The following is a 21,495-nucleotide window of genomic DNA, read 5'->3' on the forward strand; positions in this document are numbered from 1 at the left end:
AACGCACATATGTTACATCAAACTGAACCTGCTGCATGTTTCAGGAGTTGAGGACTTACTCTTTCACCCAGCACCTTAATAATGCAACTGTATGGAGATAAGAAACAGAAGAGAAAACAAAAAAAAAACAAAAAACAGCAACATAATAAATACAGCACCATCACAATAAACTAGTTAGCAGTAGATAACAGTAGATACTAAATATCAAATGCTATTGTGCAGCACGCAAGATCGACAGCACACAATGTGCTTTGAGGCAGCAGCCAAGAAAGGTGTAGTTTGTGTCTGTGAACACCCGTGTGTACACCTGTGTGGATAAGCACGCTTGTATTCCAAAGGTTTCTCCATGTAACGATCTGCTAGGGAGTGTGGGGAGCCATAGCCCCGTCCCCCAGGGCATGAAGCAGGTTTGGAGGAGATCTAGGCCCCAGAGTATGAGGACCCAAGGAGGACCACCAAGGGGGGAACCGTGCCACCCTCCTGGGAAGAGCTGAGTAGAGCCCCAAACGAGAGGTCACCCAGCAGCCACGGAGCAGAGGCCAGAGGGGTTGCAGTGGCGTGCCCGCTGGGCTCTGCCGGCAGCCAGCTGCGCCCGGAGAGGACCGAGCTTCAGGCCCAGAGGCCAGAGGCCTGAGGGCACCCCATCCCCAGAAGGGGCCCAGCCGGGCCACAGGCACCAGGCCCCGCCAATCGGCCACCAGGAGTGAGCCCGTACATACATGAGCGCCCAGCCCCAGTCGACAAGAACCACCAGCACACCAACGTCTGAGGGCATCAGCCACCGGCAGGGAGTGTGGTGAGGGGAGATAGGCCTCCATACTTTGGAGGGCCTGAGATGTTCCCAGAGAGGTCGAGTCTAAGACCAAACCTGACATATAGATACAGACGAACAGGCGCATGCAGACTCAAACGTGCATTCCCACCCCCATATACACAACCAAATACTTGGCACTTACCCAACGTGTAGACAGACACAAACAGACACTGCAGAGACAATCGCACTCCCCAAACATACTCTATATCCTAGGTCCAGGTACCCCGCCCCAGAGGGCAAGCCGCACCTAGACCCAGGAGGTGTAACCCTTCTCTCTGGGGTGGAGGCAAGCGGACCGCCCCATTATCTGCAGTAGCAGGGAGGCCCCGCATCCCAGACCCCAATCTGACGGCCAGCAGCTCCTCCCAGCCCCCCAGCCCTGATGGCTAACAAAACCGGGGTGAGTGAAGACCCCAAACCTCCCTCCGCCCGCTCATATGTAGTGTTGCTGTGTGCTGTTCTAAAGTGCATTTAAAACACAGGAGGGCATGGTGCTTCCTGCCAGAGAGCAGCACGGCTCCTCCCGAAACCCTCAGTGTCTATATGCATTAAAATTGAGGGTAGGGCACCAGCGTCAGAGGTGGGTTGAATACACCGACCATCCTCTGGATGCTGTAAAATGTGCCCACCCCAAGGCCCTATATATATGTTATGTGAGAGTGTGAGTAATGTGGATGTCTAGGTTGCAGAATAAATGTTTGTCCGGTAGCTTCTATGATAAATGAAATGTTCTCTATTTGTGGAGCACAAGCCAGAGTGGACCCCAACAACACAGTCCATTTGCTACACACACACACATCTAGGATGCTGGGGGAGGTAATTAGTTATAGTGTTTAACTGCAGGCACATTCTATGTGAAGATTCTCTGTCCTCAACCAGCACTTTAATGATGTTAAATAGTGTTTTCCAAAGCGATTTAAGTAAAATGAACAAACGTGTAGATTGAGTCCAAACAGTTCTCCAAACAATATTATGCTTAAGGAATGAGAACATGTTGGGTGGAAAAACAGTCTTGCAGTGCCTCTGAGGGCCCTTTTGGTCACACATGTAGCTGCTTACAAACTGGTTTGGTGACTTTGAACAAGGGTCTGTATGCTGGCATTAGCATAACAGTGGTGTGATCAAAGGCACCAAGGTGGGGGAGGGGAGGGCTTTGTTGTTTCTCCATGTAGGAAACTTAATGTATTTATGCAGTTTGGGAAACACAGTCTTTGGGTCTACATAGAGCTGGGCGATATAAGATTTTTTCATATCACGATATGCTTTTTTCATTTCAGGCGATAACGATATATATCACGATATAAGCCAAATAACTATATTTGTAAGATTTAAATGTGCCGTTGCTCACAAGTAAAATGTGAAATAATTAGCAGCTTGTTTTAATTAAAATATTTATTTCCCATAATAAGTTCAACAGGGTAGATGTACTTAAGGAACATGAGACTTCAGTTTCAGATAAAGGCAAATATTGTAAACTACACAAAAGGCAGCCGCTAAAGCGTTTAAGTTTCAAAGCAGAAGAAACAAAACAGACCACTAAATTGTCAATTCCACTTAGAAACAAAATTTTAATTCTAAAAATAAATCTTAGGTCGTTTTACAGAAGAACAGACAAAATTGACTAACTTTTGTCAATATCAAATAAACTGAGAACTAAAAGGAAATTCTCAGGCTACGCCCCACACATACGGGTATTTTTGAAAACGGAGATTTTCCGTTGCGTTTTAAAAATAATCCCGTCCCACATGTAAACGCAGAAATGAAGGAAAACGCTGCTAGGAACATGCCAAAGCAGCAGGTGGCGATATATTCCTAACCGTAGAAATGTTGGCCAATCAGAAGTCTAGAAGCCTCGGTAGGAGATAGTAAACAAAGATGGGGCATAGAAACAGAACCAAGTCGTATGTGTGGAGGGACAGTAACTATGTGTGTATATGTAAGCATTTAAACACTGCAGAGAGTACAATTAACAGTAACAGTATTGTAGAAATTCATTTCACGAAACAATAACGTGGCGTACAGTGTGACGTCAAAAAGGCGCACATCTTTGACGCTGCGTTTTCTCCGCTTTTCTCGTCCACACGTAAATGCAAAAACGGAGTTTTCGAAAATATCCACCCTGGCAGGCGTTTTAGAAATCTCCGTTTTCAGTGACTGAAAACGCCCACACGTGTGGACGAAAGGTGCAAACGCACAGAAAACTCTGCGTTTTCAAAAATACCCGGCACGTGTGGACGTAGCATCAATCTCTCCTTGTTGTATAGCTTAGCTTTTCAAACAGTTTTAACAGTTACTTTAGTCTGACAAAAGCCGAATGACGAATCAGCGCTTTCAGTCAGAGATTGAGCATGCACCGCTTTATTGTATTTCCAGACTTGCTTTCGGCACAATTTACAGTGCGCGCTACTCTGTTTTTGTCAGACTTGAAATAGCCGAAATACCTTCACACTCACGGAACTTCTGTGGCCCTTCCGTTTGACAATCTCTCCAACATTGGAACCATCATCTGTTTTTCTTGGTAACCTTCGCCACGCTCTCGGTTGATTTTTCTCTAGTCGGCAAACTCCTTTCCTTCATTACCCGGCAGCCCGGCTGCAAAACAAATACACATGTGCGCCTTGGCGCTTGTGCTGTACGTAACAAGTCATGTGACGTGACGCTGCGGCTGTGATTGGTTCGGCTCTGCGCTACTTAATTTGGATTGGCTGTTCTTTTTTTTTTTTTTTAAGAGGACAGAGAGATGAGGTCTATCGCAATAGTTTAATTTTTCTATCGAGAAAAAGTTATTTCGCAATACATATCGTTATCGTTTTATCGCCCAGCTCTAGGTCTACATGATTGAAATCACCCGCTAGGATGAGAAAAGCATCTGGGTGGGCCATCTGCTACTCACTGAGATGCTGATGCAGTTCATTCAGTGCCTCACTCCTGTTGTTGTTGTTGTTGTTGTTGTTATTGGAGCAGGAAGGGATATGGACAGCAACAAAAAGTATTACTACAGCAATATTTGGGTGTTTTAGAGCAACAGGTATTTATATGAGAGTATAAGTAAAGCTGTTCCGATCCACACTCCAGTCCAGAAGGTGGCAGTAATGCAATTAAAGTTGTTTGCCAACCGCCATAAAATGATAGATGAAGAGAGCAAGGGCCAGCCTAGCCCTCAAATTCAGCCTCCGAATGACGGTGCCTACAAAATGTCTGTCAAGGAAGTAGCCCTGAAACAGGAGCCGGTGCAGTACGAGCTGTCGCCGCTGCCGCAGCAGCAGCAGCAGCCGCAGCCGCTGCCCTTTAAGGAGCAGCCATTAAAAGAGGAGCCATTGCAGCAGGGGTAAGTTCATTCATATTGAGGCTTGTCAGTTCGTTGGCTTAATTTGTTTTCTTTAACTACGATAATGTTTTTTTAGTGACATTTTTTTTAATTAAAAAAATAATGCTATTAATGGTAAACTAGCAGCCCCAGTGTGCTTTAAGTAAGTTCTGTACATGTTTTTCTAGCTTGATTGGCGTGCATTTGGGGCCTGGCAGGAAGAAGAGGCTCAAAAAGAAACGTGGTCGCCATGCCAGAAAAAGAGCTGATGTTTCTGTAAGTAACATCCCTTATGATGTGAAATAGGAGGCGATCAAAGACCTGATCAAAGAGAAAGGCCAGCTATCAGGCTTAGGGACTGACTCGTGCTATATTTTTGACGTGACAAATTCAGGATGCAGGATCATTTTCTTTGACCAGTGCAGCTTTGGGGAGTTATACAGTGTCATGCTGGAGTCACTTGGACAAAAGGTTATGGACAAGGTGCGGTTGGGCGATAAAAAAAAAAAAAAAAAAAAATTCCAACAGAGACTCGTTAGTCCAATAATGACAATAGGCGATATATTCCTGTTTTTTATTTTGAACATAGAAACAAGACTTTCAATGTGTTTTGTTTAACTTCCCCTGTGGCATCATGTTGATATGTGTCAGCTGTGTCTCCCCAGCACTTCCCTCATTAGCCTTCTGTGTATTTAAGTCCTGTCTTCCACTGTTAAGTCCAGTCGTCTGTTTGTCTTGTTTCATCTTTCTCCAGGTCTCACGTTTACTACGTGTTTTCTGTTCAGGTTCATACTCATGGTTTGTTTTTGTTTTTTTGGTGTCACATTGTTATAGTTAACCTTAGATTATAAATCTAGGCAGGGATAAACTTTCTTTTTCCCCTCGTTTTGCCTTGTTTTTTGTATCCTTTACTGTACATTAAAGCTGTATGACATGATGATGAGTATGGTCAGCATGTCTTTTATTTTTACAGAATGAGAAATCTCACCCTAGAGCTGTTCAACCACCAGACAGAGCAGTTGCGCTTCCCTGTAAGTATACACTCTTTGTTCTAGTATAAAAGTGTACACTGAAGGTTTTGAATTTAAAATAATGTCGGTTAAAGTCCTGTGGTGGTGTTTTGATCTCTACTCTGATCATGCTTCTGTGCATGTCCATGGTTTGCCAGCAGCCCTCAGAGGTCATGTATGGGTTCAAATTGTGGTCATAAATATTTTGTACTTGTAAATCAGGATTTGTCTGTGTAAAAAGAATTTGTGAGTGCGAGGCGAGAAAAAAAATTTGTGTGTGGACTTAGCCAAAAAATAAGTGTGAAACTCTGCAGTCAAGTTACAAGTGTGAATTTTGACCCTATTTTTTTTTTTCCTTTCATCTGATTGGCCAATGTCATGTCAATCACAAATTTAACAATGCTTTGCTAACATGGGAGGCCTGATGGAAGGAGGTGTGTAGTAAAACTTCATGTGATTTTTTTTTTTTTTTTCATCCCTCCAAGATCACAAAAATGATTGTTAATACTTTTTAGCAATGATGGGGAAACTTGAAGTAGTTTTGTGATGCAGCAAAAAGAGTATTGAAAGATACACTATTACATGGTATTTATTTTGTAAGTTAGGTAATCAAAGATATTATTTCTATACATTTAAAGATTTCACAATGTGCCCTCTGTATTAATGTCTTCAGGGATGTGCAGAATAAATGGTAAGGAAGTTTTGAAAACCTACTCAGGACTCCAGAACAAGCGTGGAACAGTTTCACATTTTACTGGATGTCTGGTTTCATATCTTGCATTGTCGGAGATAGACGGTGGGATTGTTGGTGCTTTTGATAGGGAAATTGGGCCAAATGAAATGGGAATGTCTCACAATAATTTTTGAGACTCCTTTGAAAGGGTTAGTATTTACTGGATTTTGTTTGAAAGCCACTGTGATGCTTACTTCCACAGTAGTAATATACCTATAGCTTTTTTGCCCCCCCCACACCCCCACACCCCCCCACACCCCTACCCCCACACCCCTCCCTATCCCCTCGCGTCCATGTGCGTGAACGGACCTTGCGCGTGAACGGACCTTGCGCGTGAACGGACTTGCGAGTTCAGAGATCATATGTTTACATGTGTTTAATAGCGTTTTATTTAATGAAACCATTACGTGTTTTAATTAAACTCTTTTTTAAAGGATTGTATAGGTCTCGGAGTTCTGTTATTTAGACATAGATGATTTAATTTAACTAGTTTAGGGGTATTTTTCTTTAGGGCTCTGAAACACACAGAGGCTAATAGTTTTTAAACAGAAAGTTTTTCCACCTTCTAAAAACACATATTCACACGCAGCATTTAATTTAACTAGTTTTAGGGGTATTTTGCTTTTTCTTTAGGGCTCTGAAACACACAGAGGCTAATAGTTTTTAAACAGAAAGTTTTTTCCACCTTCTAAAAACACATATTCACACACAGCATTTAATTTAACTAGTTTTTAGGGGTATTTTTCTTTAGGGCTCTGAAACACACAGAGGCTAATAGTTTTTAAACAGAAAGTTTTTTTCCACCTTCTAAAAACACATATTCACACACAGAGGCTAATAGTTTCAAACAGAATACCACAAACAGCAGGCATTCCTTTAGAAATGGGATTCTTAATTCTGCAACAGTTAGCCCCCCTACAGTCAGCAGAAGAGGTCATCCTTATCAAGAGCATCTCAATTGTACTGCCATAGTTTTCAATACAAATAGTCTCCTTTATCTTATGGCAGAGGGCTGGTTGTGCTAGGTCCATCGGAGCCACTATAGCTTTTATCATGCCATTACACTTTGTACTGACCATCCTCCAAACAGGCATCATCTTTTGTTTACACCTTATCTCTGCATCTCAGAGGGCACCTGAAACAAGCCCAACCCAAAGGGACGGTAACGACACCTCCTAGAGGACTGCACCAATACATATAAAAACGGTCTCTTTCACCATTTGGAACATCAACAGCGCAACCTAAAGAACACCTCTAACTAACTAACTAAGGAGTGCAGGATGACATCTGTATCAACCATGACGAGCAGCCTGGACATCGCCCAAGCAACAGAAGCTCTAGGTACGTCTACAGGCGTATGCCGGGGCCCTCACCGCAAAAAAGCAACGCTGTGAAAACGTCGAGACGGGACTGAATTTAAGTTAGAATATCGAGGCAGTAACGGGTATGTGTATACCGTTAAATATACCAACGGAGCAGTTATACTGTAGATTGTGGCGAGGGAGTGTTTTGGGGAGTCACAACGCATGTCTACTAGAAACTGGAAACTCTTTTCGCACTGTTGTTTGTGCGGACTTGGACAATGTGGGCTTCCCAGAGATGCTGTATGTTTCCCAGTGGAACAGTCCAACAGGCCCTGAGCTTTACAGGGTCGAGGCTGATCGTTTCAACCGTAGCCCCGACGACTTTATTTTTCTCAGTGTATGTGATGACAGGGAAAGTTTTATAGCGGCCAGAGGGGTTGAAAACTGGAGGTTAAATCCTTACCCTCTGAGCATAGAAGAGCGCGCTACATGGTTTAAGGATATGTTTTTTATACAGTGGTGCGACTGGAGAGCTATGCTGCATATGTTTAGCAAGGTTGACGACGCCATCAAGAGAGATAGACTCAACACTGCGTACGAGGGTATTAGAAAACGGCTTGTTTTTGATGATTTTGCGACTTGCTCGAAGACTGGCTTGCCTTCTACCCTGTGCAAACCTAAAATCATAAGGCCGTCCGACAACTAAATAAACCAAATGGTAGGTTAAATATATGTGTGTGTGTGTGCGTGTGTGTGTGTATCTAAGCAACTAAATATAACATTTTTATTGTTCCCATTTTCAGAGCGAGACACGCAGCCGTGGGACCTCACAGACTCACCACCCCCATCGCTGTTAATCCAGACCCCACCATCTCCACCCCCCTCTCCACAGCTGCTGCTGCAGGATCCTACAGGATCGGGGCTGTTTGAGGAAACCATTATCGACATCAAACTTGCAACCCACCATCTGCTGATGTTGGCGCTAAACGAGTTTCTACAGGATACATGCTACGGATGTCAAATATCTCACCCCAGTCAGGTGCAACACAGCTGCTTGCTCGAATTGCCCGAGTATTTCTTTGACATCTACTACGACGATGTGATGATAAGGCTCAAGACAGACCGATTCATCCCCGCCATACGCCTGTTTGTGCGCTCCTACACAGTCGATGGGACTGGAACACAATTCAGTAGAATTGCAGAACACACCATGACCGAACTGAGATCATCACAACATATAGTATGCGCAATTAACGACAACATTGTACAGTTGCTAGAAGCAAGTCGTTATGCCCCACGTGCCAAACCAGCCATGCTACGTATGATTGGTAACTACTGGGCCGGGAGACACCTGGTTTAATGTATGCTGTTCAGTATTCATTGTCTGTGTGAATGAAATAAAAAGACGTGTTAACACCGACAGCTTTATCATTTGTGTCTTGCATGCATCATGGAAAACACCATGTATAAAATTTATCATGATCCGCCCATCCGGCTGGCCTGGCCAGTTTAAATAAGCTCCGTGATAGCTACCGCTGAGGCAATAGGTGTAAAACCCTCATTATCACAGGTTAAACATTATTTAGAACGAGACGACACTTACACACTCCATAAACCAGCCAGGATCCACTTTCCCAGAAACAGAGTATTGGTTAATGGAATCGACAAACAGTTTCAAGCCGATCTGGTTGATATGTCTGAATACATGACAGATAATGATAATGTTAGATACCTGCTAACATGTATAGATGTATTCTCAAAATATGCATGGGTTAGATGTCTCACAACCAAGACGGGCCCAGCCGTAGCAGCCGCTTTCCAGGATATACTTGCTGAGGGAAGGATCCCTATGAAACTACAAACAGATGAAGGCAAAGAGTTTTATAATACAACCTTTAAACAGCTAATGAAGCGATATAACATCAAACACTTCTCAACAGCTAGTGAGGTTAAATCTAGTATTGTTGAAAGATTCAACCGCAGCTTCAAGGGTAGAATGTGGAAGTACTTAACATCCGTCAACTCAAGGAGATATGTACACGTCATCCCCGAGCTCACACAGGCATATAACAATGCTTATCACAGATCTATCCATATGGCTCCAGCAGAGGTAAATAAGGATAATGAGAAGCTGGTCTTTAACACTCTGTACAAAACCAAGCCTCAGAGGAAAGTGTGTTTTAAATTTAATGTTGGCGACACAGTACGAATATCGAAACTGAGAGGAGTGTTTCAAAAGGATACGAACAAACCTACACCGATGAGATTTTCACAGTCAAAGAACGATAGGGAGACAGCCCCAGTGTACAGACTAGCCGATCTAGCAGGAGAGGTGCTGAAAGGCACATTTATGAGCCTGAAATACAACGGGTGATTGTTGATAAAAACAAAGCATTTAAAATTGAAAGCATATTGGCTAGAAAAAGGTGGGCCGAAAAAGATGGCTCTAGTAAAATGGTTAGGATGGCCAACAAGTTTTAATTCATGGATTCCAGAAAAGACATCATCGAGGTGTGATTAACCCTGATGACACAGCTCTGCAGTCATTCATTCACCACCGTGCAGAGACAGAGTAAAGAAGGATGGATAAAAAGAACAACAAGGCAGGCTTTTATGTGACCCTCTTCTCAAATCGCCAGCTCATGTTTACCCAGGCAATAAGATATCTAATTTTAGAACAAAGTTAGCAAAACCTATTGTTTTGAATCATCAGTATGAGGTAGCTGTTATAGAGATACAGTACCCGCGCACTTGGCTGTCTTTTCCACAAGCAGATTCGCAAGTAGAAATTTATAACCCTGTCAAAGATGACGCTCTATCCGTAACAACGATTGAGCTGTCTGTGGGTCATTATACCTCTGTGGAGCAGATAATAAAAGAATTTAATTTGAAATGCCAACAGCAGCCAGGCACGGCGGACATTAAAACACAATACAACACCGTTAGTAACTATGTAGGTGTTATGGGGCCTAGAGGCTGCGTTCTCACATTTAGAGGGAGACTGGCAGAAATCCTAGGATTCAAAACAGAAGAACCATTTGTGCTTCATTATAAAACACATATGCTCCGCATCCTGCTGACATATACGGGGAAAATACAACATGTTTATTTATGCAGATATCGCCGATTATCAACTTGTGGGTGACGCCACGCGGCTATTAAGGGGTATAAATATCACAGACGATGTCCGCGCGATAGCCATTTTACAATTTGACACACCACACTACACACCTGTGTCAAAGACATTAATCGACGACATAGAAATTGATTTGAAAGACGATCAGAATCAGCATATACCCTTTTTATACGGTAAGGTGTTTGTCAAGCTACACTTCCGCCCGATAAGACAACAACAATTTTAAAAAGAAAGGATGGCTGTCTACAACGCAGACGAGACAAGATATCTAAAATATTACGTCGCTCAAGCTGGGGGTGATTTGGGGGGGTATATAGGGACCAGTACGCAATATGGTGCAGGTCTGGGCGGATTGTTCCGCAGCTTATTTAGATTTGCAGTGCCGTTGTTTAAAAAAGGAGTAGGTATACTGAAACCCCACCTTAAAACCGCAGCGTCAGGAATAGTGTCTGATGTCATATCCAACATAACTAAGCCCACAAACACTAAGCAGGACGGTAACGGAGTGTATGTGTATACGCCCAATTCTTCAAAAACCCCACCCACAGCACGCATACCATCTAGAAAGCGTAAAACCACAAAACCAGCCAGAAGATCCAACAAACGGACACCGTCACGCGGAGTGAAAAGACCCAGAAGCAAGCGTTCAAAAACTACAGCATTTGACATATTCTAAATGGCGCTGTTACACAGTCAATCTGGAGAATGTGTAAAAACAGAGCTGGACCTGTTTACTGTTCCCTACACACAGACCAGCATTGAGAAAAGTACGTTTATTGAAATACCTCCTGTTTCGGCAATCACCGATGGAGGCCCGATCGAGTTTTACATCTCATCGTCCGCGAAGACTACCTGGATCTAAATGACACATATATCTACACACGCGTGAGAATCACAAACGCTGATGGTTCAAACCTGGCTAGAGATGCTAACGTGGGATTTATTAATTATCCTGGATGCAGCTTATTTAGTCAAGTCGATGTTAATTTGGGACACACGCTCATTAGTCAATCATCCAACACATATCCATACAGAGGTGTGATAGAATGTCTTATCAATTATAATAAGGACACTTTAGACACACAGTTCAGCACAGGGTTATTCTGTAAGGATACAGCATCACACATGAATGACACATCCATAGAAGGGGACAACCAAGGCCTTGTGACCAGAGGTGAATATACAGCGAATAGCAGCATTGTTGAATTGATAGCTCCTGTACACGCAGATCTGTTTTTTCAAGAAAACTGTTACTTAATGGAATCGATCTGTCACTGAAATTTGTGCGCTCTAAAGACTAATTTGCTCTCATGACAGCGGATGCCAATGCGTACAGAGTTAAAATTGTCTCAGCCAGTCTCTTTGTCAAGAAAGTTAGTATATCACCGGCGTCAGACTTGCACACAGCAAGGCATTGCACCACGCAAACGCAAAATATGCTATAGACAGAGTATCTTTAAAGACTTTCTCCATACCAGCAGGGTCTCGAATATCAACTAATGACAATTTATTTATGGGCAGGATACCTAAATTTGTCATCATTGCTTTCATTGATAATGAAGCTTTTACAGGAAGTCCAACCCGTAACCCATTTAATTTTGAAAACTGTGATGTAGAATTCATTTCTTTATACGCTGATGGTCAGGCTTATCCTGCTAAACCGTTCCAGCCAAATTTTCAGAGAAAACAGTATACCAGAGAATTCTATCAGCTGATACAAACCACTGGAAGACATTTAAAGGACAGGGCACTTGCCCATCGCTGTAACGACTTTGGTAACGGGTATACATTATTCTGTTTCAATCTGGAAGCTGACGAAGGACATTCAGGCAATGTATCGTTAATTAAAACTGGGAACGTGAGGCTTGAAGCCCGTTTCAGAAACCCGCTACCCCGCACAATGAACATCTTGTGTTATTCAGTATTTGATTCAGTCATTGAAATATCTAATATGAGACAGGTGCTCTTGGATTACTATTGAGACAGCAAACACGGTCATGAACACTATAGAGCTAACATCTGTGATCGGTAGGATTATCAATAAAAACACACATTTTCTAGGAGTGCTAGCCAGCGATCAGCTACCCAATGCACAGCTTCAAAGACTGCCTGCTATGGCTATTGTAAACACTCACCCATCTACAATGCCCGGGGAACACTGGCTTGCTGTTTATATTTCGAGAGACAAACGCTGTTATTTTTTTGATAGTTTTGGAAACTCGCTAGACCGTTTTCCACCAGAGATAAAGGTGTTTGTTCTAAAAAACTGTTCCACTATTTTATATTCAGGAAAACAAGTGCAGAACGACTTCTCCATCACATGTGGCCAGCATTGTGTATTTTTTTTTATTTCATATACAAAATGGTGTATCTTATTCACGTTTGCTTAACATGTATTCTACTAATTTAACTTGTAACGATGCTATGGTGTGTCGCTTTGTCAACAACATAGAGCCTGTGGCAGGCTGTAGCGATTATGTATGTGTGCAACAAGGATACTGATGTGTACTAGTGGTTATAATAAAAACGATATGAGAGCGTGATTTAATCGAGTCAATTGTATTTATTTATTATCAAAAATGTTGCATATATATTATACAGCCACATCATACAGACTTCAAGAGTAATAAAAACAATAATAGAAAAACTGTAATAAAAGAAAACAACGTAGTAATAATGTAGTAATAAAGTAATAAAGAAATCAAACATTATACAATAATAAAAACAATAATAGAAAACTGTAATAAAAGAAAACAATCTAACAGTTAGTGAAAAATTACGGTAGAAAAACAACAAACAGTCAATATTTTAGGCAGAAAAAAACAACAACAACAACATTACAGCTGTGATAAGAAATAGTCTGAATTCAAAAATCCAACCACTCGACAGGACCACCCTTTAATTTATTTTTTTTTTATTCTTTATTTTTTTCTTTAATGTGCTATCACGCAGTGAGATGCCCGGGTGTTCTTTTCTAGGCGTATGTTTTAAAAAACAGGGTCTTCAGGCAGGGTGTGATCTGTTTTATACAACGCAAGGGTCTTACGACGCCGGCATTGGATATGGCTGATAACGGTATGTTTAAATCTGAAACAGCCTTTAAAAACTCTGTCCAGCCTATAGGTCTGAAACCTTCAGAAGGTGTGTGTGTGGATGTGACGGCTTTAATCAGATCATAAATGTGTGAGCCCGGTATAGTGTGTTTATCGACAACAATTTCGCCTTTGTCATTGTAAGAAATAGTGTTTGGCGAACGGTTCAGAGCTGATAGAATGAGTTCTGCATTCCTCCTACTCCTTTTAGATATGTGTGTCAAAACATTCTCTGAGATAAAATCCTTCACACCTTCAGCGCCATAAGCAAGAGGGTGTCCGCAGGAGGGGTTTGCACCTCTGTGTTAAGCTGCTCGTAGAGATAAAGACAATACGCTCTTTTCACGGGCCCCTTGTCTCACAAGTGCTAGGTATCTTTGGAGAATATCGCTGTATTTTTTTAGCTTTCTCATACACATCTATGTCTGATTCTTGCAACACCTGAAGCATTTCCTTGTCCAAGTCATTCTGAGCCTGTTGTCTGATGTTGCCTGTGTGCTGTGGTGGTTGCTTCAATAAGTCCAACTGATGCTGGGGCACCAAAACATCTTTTGCACATGTTCCATTTTCACCTGTTTGCTATCAGACTGGTGATGAAAGGGATTGCAGCCCCTAATAACGGCAGTAAAACCCTCCAGATTGGTTGATTGTGTTTCTCTTTTCAAAGTTTTTATTTTTTTTGTCGGCAATCAGTCTGATTAGAGATTTTTTCTTTTTTAGCTGTTTGTACTGTTGATTGGTCAGTGGAATGTTACCTTGCAATACGTTAAAGGCTATCTCACACAAAGCATTGATGAAATCCAAGTTTGCATTGCTAATAATAACTCTGCGTAGAGCCGGTGGAGACTTGTATATCAACTCCAACAGAGACAGATTCCTCCGCATGCGTGACGACATCCTTTTCACCTCTTCACAGTTTTTGTTTTGGGATATAAACAACCGGACGGTCTGACAGTAAATTTGTTCTGAGTCTTAAATAGTCCGGGGTCTTGGCTTTATAGTCTATTAAAAGATACCCGTATGTTGCGGATGTAGCATCATTAAACGCTTCTAAAAAATATTTAGTATTACCGGGAAACATTTGTCTACCTAAAAGCATGATTTGATATTTATCTCTAGGATTTTTAAACAATATTAGGTAGTTAGTGTTCAAGGAAATAGTTCTACTGGATTTTCCTTGAATAAACAAATTCTGAACCAGATATATACAACTCAAATTCCTATGATGCACATACTTTGTGAACACGTTTTGTACTTCTAAATTGTTAGCGGCATCGTTCATTACATCGTCTATAATTAACAAATTGTTCTTGTCTATAGGCAGAAGGGTGTCATCAGCCAGAGATTCGGGTATACCATTAACAAAGTTTATGTCTCTTATCTTAAGAAGTTGGTCATATAAAGGCTGCCAGCATGAGTATATATACACAATGTTATCAATGTTGTGCGAAATAATCCCGGATGCATTTTCAATGACATTTTTGACAAAAAAAGTCTTGCCGCAGTTACTGGGACCGCTGATCACCATGCTGAACGGGTGCTGCAACCTAGCGTCAAACCCCTGATCTAATTTAAAATCCATAAGGCAGGGTTGTGTAGTCTGGGAGCACGCGCGGCGCTTGTTGTAGACAACTTTAAGCTTCTTCACAACGGATACATTCTTCAAATGAAGCTTCTTTTTATCGCGTTTGATATTATCAGACACAGCCACTAGGTGTGCATCTGAAACCTGATTGGATACAAACTTGTGGACTAAACCTTTCAAGGATTCGTGGGTGACAACTTTGGAGTTTTGTGCGTTCAGTGTTACACCTTTACATTTGACCTGTGTTTTGCCCAGCGATGTGTGATACGCGTAGCAGCATTTGGCCCCCGAAACAAATTCTACTATGTGATCCTCCACCGCCCTCTCCAGAAGCTAATTCACTGGTGAGATCACCCAGAAAAGGGCCTAGAGGAGGCATCCAGTCGCCAGGGCGTGCTGTGAAAATGACGCTGTCTGTATCACAATACAGCACACGGTGTTGCAAGCTGTCTAACAAGTCATACAACATGAGTCTGGCGTGTGCAGTGGTCATGGCACCCACAAAGACATTAACGTCCTTGACGCGGGATGCTCTACCATCGGCGTGGCGCCACTGCACCATGGCGACGTCGTCAGAGATGAAACAAAACTGCCGCACGTCGTACTGATCGCTGAACATTAGCTGACTAAACCTGGACGGATCTGTGATGAGCTCAGACGATGCCATGTTTGACCTCATACTGAAACGACCCCATAATGAGTTTAGCAGCAGCTTGTTGCAGTTTCGAACAGCTTTATTTACACATATTTTGGACGGATCCAGCATTATTCCCTCCTTTTCATAATACTCGGCTATGTACTTTTGCTGTTCTTCAGGGGTTTTCACATGTTCTGGATACCCCGAGGCCTCCTGTTTAAGTTTTAGGAAGGCTTTCACATAGTCTTTAAACAATGTGTCGGTCTTGTTGGGGAAATGCCACACCTCATCAATAGAAACAAGCTTGTATCCTTTCTCAACAGCTTTTTCAAGCTCAAATGAGGCCCATGTGCCTTTCAACACCCGTTCACTGTCACTGTGCCCGCATGCAGTGTGCTGGTTCTGGTCTTCAGCGCACATGCTGCAGAGTGGAAACATCAGTTTGCCATGGCACCTGTAGGGAAGGACGGGTGAAAAAAGCCCTCTTGGTGGCAGTACTGTGCATTTAACAAAGCCGAAATAATTTTCTAGCTTGTCAAAGTTGCTGTAAATGATTTGAGGGTGTCCTACAGGATAATCTTTTTTAGATTGCACCGTGGGATAGAGACTGGTGAAGTCGTAGTAAAATATTTTTTCATCACACGCAACCTTGTGGTACAGTTTTATAGCATTTGTGCGACCGCCAAAAAGGGCGTCTCGGGGGTTCAGGCGTTCTGGCTTTCTGTATGTATGCATGAAAGCCACAACTGCAGGGTCTGTCTGCTTCAAGGCAGCCCATTCGCACTCCCACATCACAACAACGCTCAAACTGTATTGTGATTTCAGTGCATCCACTTTGTCACAAAACATACGGTGCAGCAGTCCGTAGGACGCTTTGCTGACAGGATTTACTTCACTCTCGGGGTAGCATTTAACACATCCGTGGTGAAAACATCCTGCAAATTCGTAAGCCATGTGAGCTGCGGGGTCAAAACCATCCAGAAAATACGGCCCAACCCTCTGTTCGCCTCCTCTGAGAGCGTGTTTTATCACTGTGTTGGTGGTGTGGGACACATATTGAAGCCATTCAATAGAGACGTTTGAAAACGTCTTATTCTGCTCAACGTATGCACCATCATATGTGAGAGCGAGCGTGTCTCTAGGCAGAAACAGCGTTTTATACACACCCATACTGAATGCAGCCAGGGTGGTGTGCATGAATGGATCAACTTGTGTACAACCCAACAGAGTGTCACGATATATGGTACATGCTTTACGCAGGACATCAACATCGTTAACACAGTAGCGTCTGAGTTCAACCTGAAAATCAAAGGTGTTCTGTGAGGCGGTCTGGTACCATTCCATGAAGCTCGCCTTACCACTTTCAGACATGCGCTCATAACCATAGAAGGAGGGATCCGGGTATGGACCGACATAATACTCATTATCCCTAGTGTTGAATCTGTGTGGAAATGACCCTTCTGCAGGTCTTGAAAACCTAAAGCAGAGGGTATTTTGGCAAGACCCATGGGCAAAAAGCTGAACGAATCAATCCACCGCTGGTCATAGGCCGTGTCATGCATCAAAATCACACGGCTCCCTCTCATTGTGACGGTAGGTGTTATACATTGCTTGACGAAATACTCCAAAATTATGTAATTATCGAAGCCAGACGCGTTATGGGCTATGAATGTGTACCCACGAAACCTCGGGCGTCTGTAATGCTGCACAAACGCAGCCACACATTTTAATGTATTAAATGAGAACTTGTTGCCCTTCAGATCAGACGCACACACAAAGTTGGCCTCATGTTTACCGTTGTGATACCTTGTCTCAAAATCATATAAAATATATTTATCGCAAGGGTTCTGTTGTTCAACAGGCTGTATAAAACACTGATGCTCAGAGTCCCCGGCTAATTTAGGCTCGCAGCAGTGCTCGCATTTAGGCTGGACACATCTGTGTGGTGATTTCTTTGATTTTTTATATGTGACACCACAGCTCATGCAATGCTTCATATTGTCACATGGGACCATGTTGTGTTTTATTTCTGGTAATTTGTGTTGTTGGTAACAGTGTTGTGATTTGCAGATGCGGTTACAGTCACTGCATTTCACGGTGGGACCTCTGTGGTGGTGACAGAGTGTGAAACATACATTGCATCTATGTTTACAGCTGTGATAGAGCGGTGATTCATATGTATTGTAACAAAAATTACACACATAGCCTGCCCCTAGAAAAGCTGTGGGTTTTTCAATCAGGTGATAGTGTTCATTGTGTAGGTACAGCATTACAGTGTTTGGATTTGGCTCATCATGTGTGAAAAAAGTATGCAGACGTTTACGCCCTGCTGCGTGATAATAGATCACTATCTTAATGTTTAGATGTTTCTCAAATTTGCAGACATCAGAGAATGATACTGTCTGTGTGTCGCGTGAGACCTACTTGAGCATGTAACTGTTTGTTTAGCAGCAGCATATTTTTCATGCTCTGGGGCTGTTGGGTTTAATGAATGTGCTATGCAATGGGAGAAGCACAAATTGTTGTGCGTATTGTTTGGTGTATACAGATGTTTACCCTTCTTTGAGAGAATCTCATCATAAGGAATGTTTGCCAGTTTTAAGCGAGCCCCGCCACCGCTACTGTTTTGTGCAACTGTGACAATAAACTCTAATTCATCATCACCGATAGATTCGTCGTTACTTTGCATAACTTGTGCTATTTGGTCGAGAAACAGGTCGGGGTCATACTGATCATCAGGATTTAAAACAGCTTGAACATCAGAAGCCAGCGAGGGTCCACGGAGGACCACATTTAGAACACAACCCTGCCGAGATCCAGCCACTGCTCTATCTATCACATTAGCTAGGCAGCTTCTAACTCTTTCTGGCACTTGTTCTGGATCATCAAGACTTATGTCCCTAAAATCAAGGCGCTCACGCAACTCTCGTGCATTGAAATTAGGTATCTCTCTGATGCTAAGCTGACTGTGACTGCCAGACCCAGACTGAACAATGGGCTCAACTACAGCAGCATGTGTTTGTGTATGGTTAACACTTGAGGAATTTCCATTGTTTGAGGGGTTGTGTGGTGATGCGTCAGCAACAGCAGCAGCAGCAACAGATACAGTAGCATCAGCCCCCTGATAAGCATGGGTGAAAGAAGGCTCAGTAATAACACATTCATCGGTATCCTGAGTAACAACAGTAACATTCGGGGTTACAGGAAACTCCGTCTGTGTTTCGGTTACATCATCAGCAATAGGTTCAGAATGAGTTGGACGAGGACGCTCATTAGACACACCACTGCGGGTTGCATCGAGACTACTAAGTGTTGCATGCAAAACTTGACAATTGGTTACTAATTGCGCAGCAGCCTGATTAAAACCTCAAAGTCGAACCATTTAGCCCTAGCGGAGGTACCGTCATTGTGCTTGAATAATTTACAGGGTGGGTCCATGATGTGGATTTTAAAAGTCACCTATTTAGAATGGTGGTATTAATGAGACGTAATAAACCTGAGGTCTCGTTTATTGCCTGGTGGCTACTTGTTAGAACACGTGCTATTTCTTGCAAGTTGGCCTGTGCTGCTTCTCGATCTTGGTTAACTTTAGCTAGTATTTCTTGCAAGTTCAGCTGTATTGCTTGTTGTTGCTGGTTAAGTTTAGCCTCTATTTCTCGTTGATGTTGACTAAGTTTAGCTTCGATCAAAGATAATATATCATTTTTGAGGCACTATGGCTCTGTTCAAATGTAGAGGGTTTTGCTGCATTTAAGTATGCATCATATGCCTGCGATATTTGTGAGTCTGTTATGCCTCCTTCTTCAAAACCTATGTCTGAATCGCTGTTGTTTCTGAGACATTTTGGTGTGGTGGGTATGTCATTTATGTTGAAATCTGATAGACTGTACTCGAAAACATCGTTGAAATCACTAGGCAGACACTCACCGCTGGTGTGTGCGGTCCGGTGATGAAGAATTCTTCCGATTCTCGATGTTGCCCAAAGGTTGTGGTTTTTCTTGTTGTTCTGGGAGTTCGATATCACGTAAATATTCCAAAACGTCAAGGGATCTTCAAGGGGTCCGTAGTGGTAAGGGGTTGTGTGATCGCTGTGGAGATAGACGGGTGTTAGAAATATATATATATATGGTGTATCATTTCAAAACAGGATGTGTTTGGCTCTTTTGATTTATTTATGCCTATACTCACACTTTGTTCTGTGTTATTCGGATGGCCCGCTTCTTGACACGCTGTGTACTCTGTCTCTCGGCCTGGTGTATTAGAACGTTTGTAAATATTTAAAACCTTTTTCCTTTAAATTGTGTGTCATGTATAGAGACATGTATACATACCTAACGTAAGGCTTGGTCTTATTTCCTCCGCTTCTGTAGGTTTTTCTGGACAACTTATTGATCCTGTACCGGGGATAAGCACTGTTAATACAAAGTTTAAACAGAACACACACGCACACATATTTAAAACATGTGTAACACTATATTTACCTTTGTGTTTTTAGAGGTGTTGTTTGCCCTATATAGCTTTGTGATCCTGTAGAAAGAATGAGAAATACACATTTAAATGTTACTATGTGTGAAACAGGTAAGATTGCTTCTAAACAGTGAGGCACAATCTGTTTTGTGTGAGAAGAAATACAAACCTTGTGTAAGTCCCGCTTGTGGTGTCCATGTGTACCATGTTCCTAAAAATCAGGCTTTTGTTTAGAAGAGAAAACAGTTTGAATATTTTTTTGATATACAGTTGTATAAATTTAAGAATCCGTTAATAGTCTTGTTTACCTACCATATACGCTGTCCATGTTAAAAAGAACGCTCTTAGGGATGTTGTCCGTGCTGATGAACGAAGTGTTATGCTCTCAATGACCGATGTAATGTAGTGAGGGAAAATACAGGGTGACTGATTATGGCCTTTTATATAGGTGGGGCTTGTTTCAGGTGACCTCTGAGATGTAGAGATAAAAGGTGTAAACAAAACAGTGATGCCATGTTTGGAGGATGGTCAGTACAAAGTGTAATGGCATGATAAAAGGTGAAAGTGTAATGGTGGCTCCGATGGACCTGGCCCCGCCGGACCTCTGCCATAAGATAAAGGAGACTGTTTGTATTGAAAACTATGGCAGTACAAATGAGATGCTCTTGATAAGGACGACCTCTTCTGCTGACTGTAGGGGGTCTAACTGTAACCCCACTCTGTCTAGCTGATGCAGAATTAAGAATCCCATTTCTAAAGGAATGCATACTGTTTGTGGTATTCTGTTTGAAACTATTAGCCTCTGTGTGTTTCAGAGCCCTAAAGAAAAGAAAAATACCCCTAAAAACTAGTTAAATTAAAAGTAAAATGCTCTCAAGGCCAAATGTAAAGTAGTGAGGAAAAATACAGGGTGTTTGATTAGGGTGTTTTTATATAGGTGTGGGGCTTGTTTCAGATGCCCTCTGAGATGCAGAGATAAGGTGTAAACAAAAGATGATGCCATGTTTGGAGGATGGTCAGTACAAAGTGTAATGGCATGATAAAAGCTATAGTGGCTCCGATGGACCTAGCACAACCAGCCCTCTGCCATAAGATAAAGGAGACTATTTGTATTGAAAACTATGGCAGTACAATTGAGATGCTCTTGATAAGGATGACCTCTTCTGCTGACTGTAGGGGGGCTAACTGTTGCAGAATTAAGAATCCCATTTCTAAAGGAATGCCTGCTGTTTGTGGTATTCTGTTTGAAACTATTAGCCTCTGTGTGTGAATATGTGTTTTTAGAAGGTGGAAAAAAACTTTCTGTTTAAAAACTATTAGCCTCTGTGTGTTTCAGAGCCCTAAAGAAAAATACCCTAAAAACTAGTTAAATTAAATGCTGTGTGTGTGTGAATATGTGTTTTAGAAGGT

At 42.3% G+C, this 21,495-nt stretch overlaps 1 protein-coding gene across 1 annotated transcript; it reads left to right on the forward strand.

Annotated features, from left to right (window-relative positions):
• The first annotated feature begins 3,935 nt into the window (after positions 1-3,935).
• LOC120435266 (protein FAM170B-like) lies at positions 3,936-5,181 on the forward strand. The gene is made up of 3 exons (XM_039604504.1): positions 3,936-4,142; positions 4,310-4,397; positions 5,095-5,181. The coding sequence occupies exons 1-3, from the start codon at positions 3,940-3,942 to the stop codon at positions 5,179-5,181; spliced, it is 378 nt and encodes a 125-aa protein (XP_039460438.1). The 5' UTR covers positions 3,936-3,939.
• Positions 5,182-21,495: the final 16,314 nt, after the last annotated feature.

This window comes from Oreochromis aureus, linkage group 3, assembly GCF_013358895.1.
Source record: "Oreochromis aureus strain Israel breed Guangdong linkage group 3, ZZ_aureus, whole genome shotgun sequence".
Taxonomy (NCBI): Eukaryota; Metazoa; Chordata; class Actinopteri; order Cichliformes; family Cichlidae; genus Oreochromis; species Oreochromis aureus.

Coding starts and splice junctions, on each gene's coding strand:
- LOC120435266 (XM_039604504.1), top strand. CDS start 3,940: ATGATAGATGAAGAGAGCAAGGGCCAGCCTAGCCCTCAAATTCAGCCT. Junction 4,143..4,309: donor GAGGAGCCATTGCAGCAGGG/GTAAGTTCATTC, acceptor ATGTTTTTCTAG/CTTGATTGGCGTGCATTTGG. Junction 4,398..5,094: donor GAAAAAGAGCTGATGTTTCT/GTAAGTAACATC, acceptor TTATTTTTACAG/AATGAGAAATCTCACCCTAG.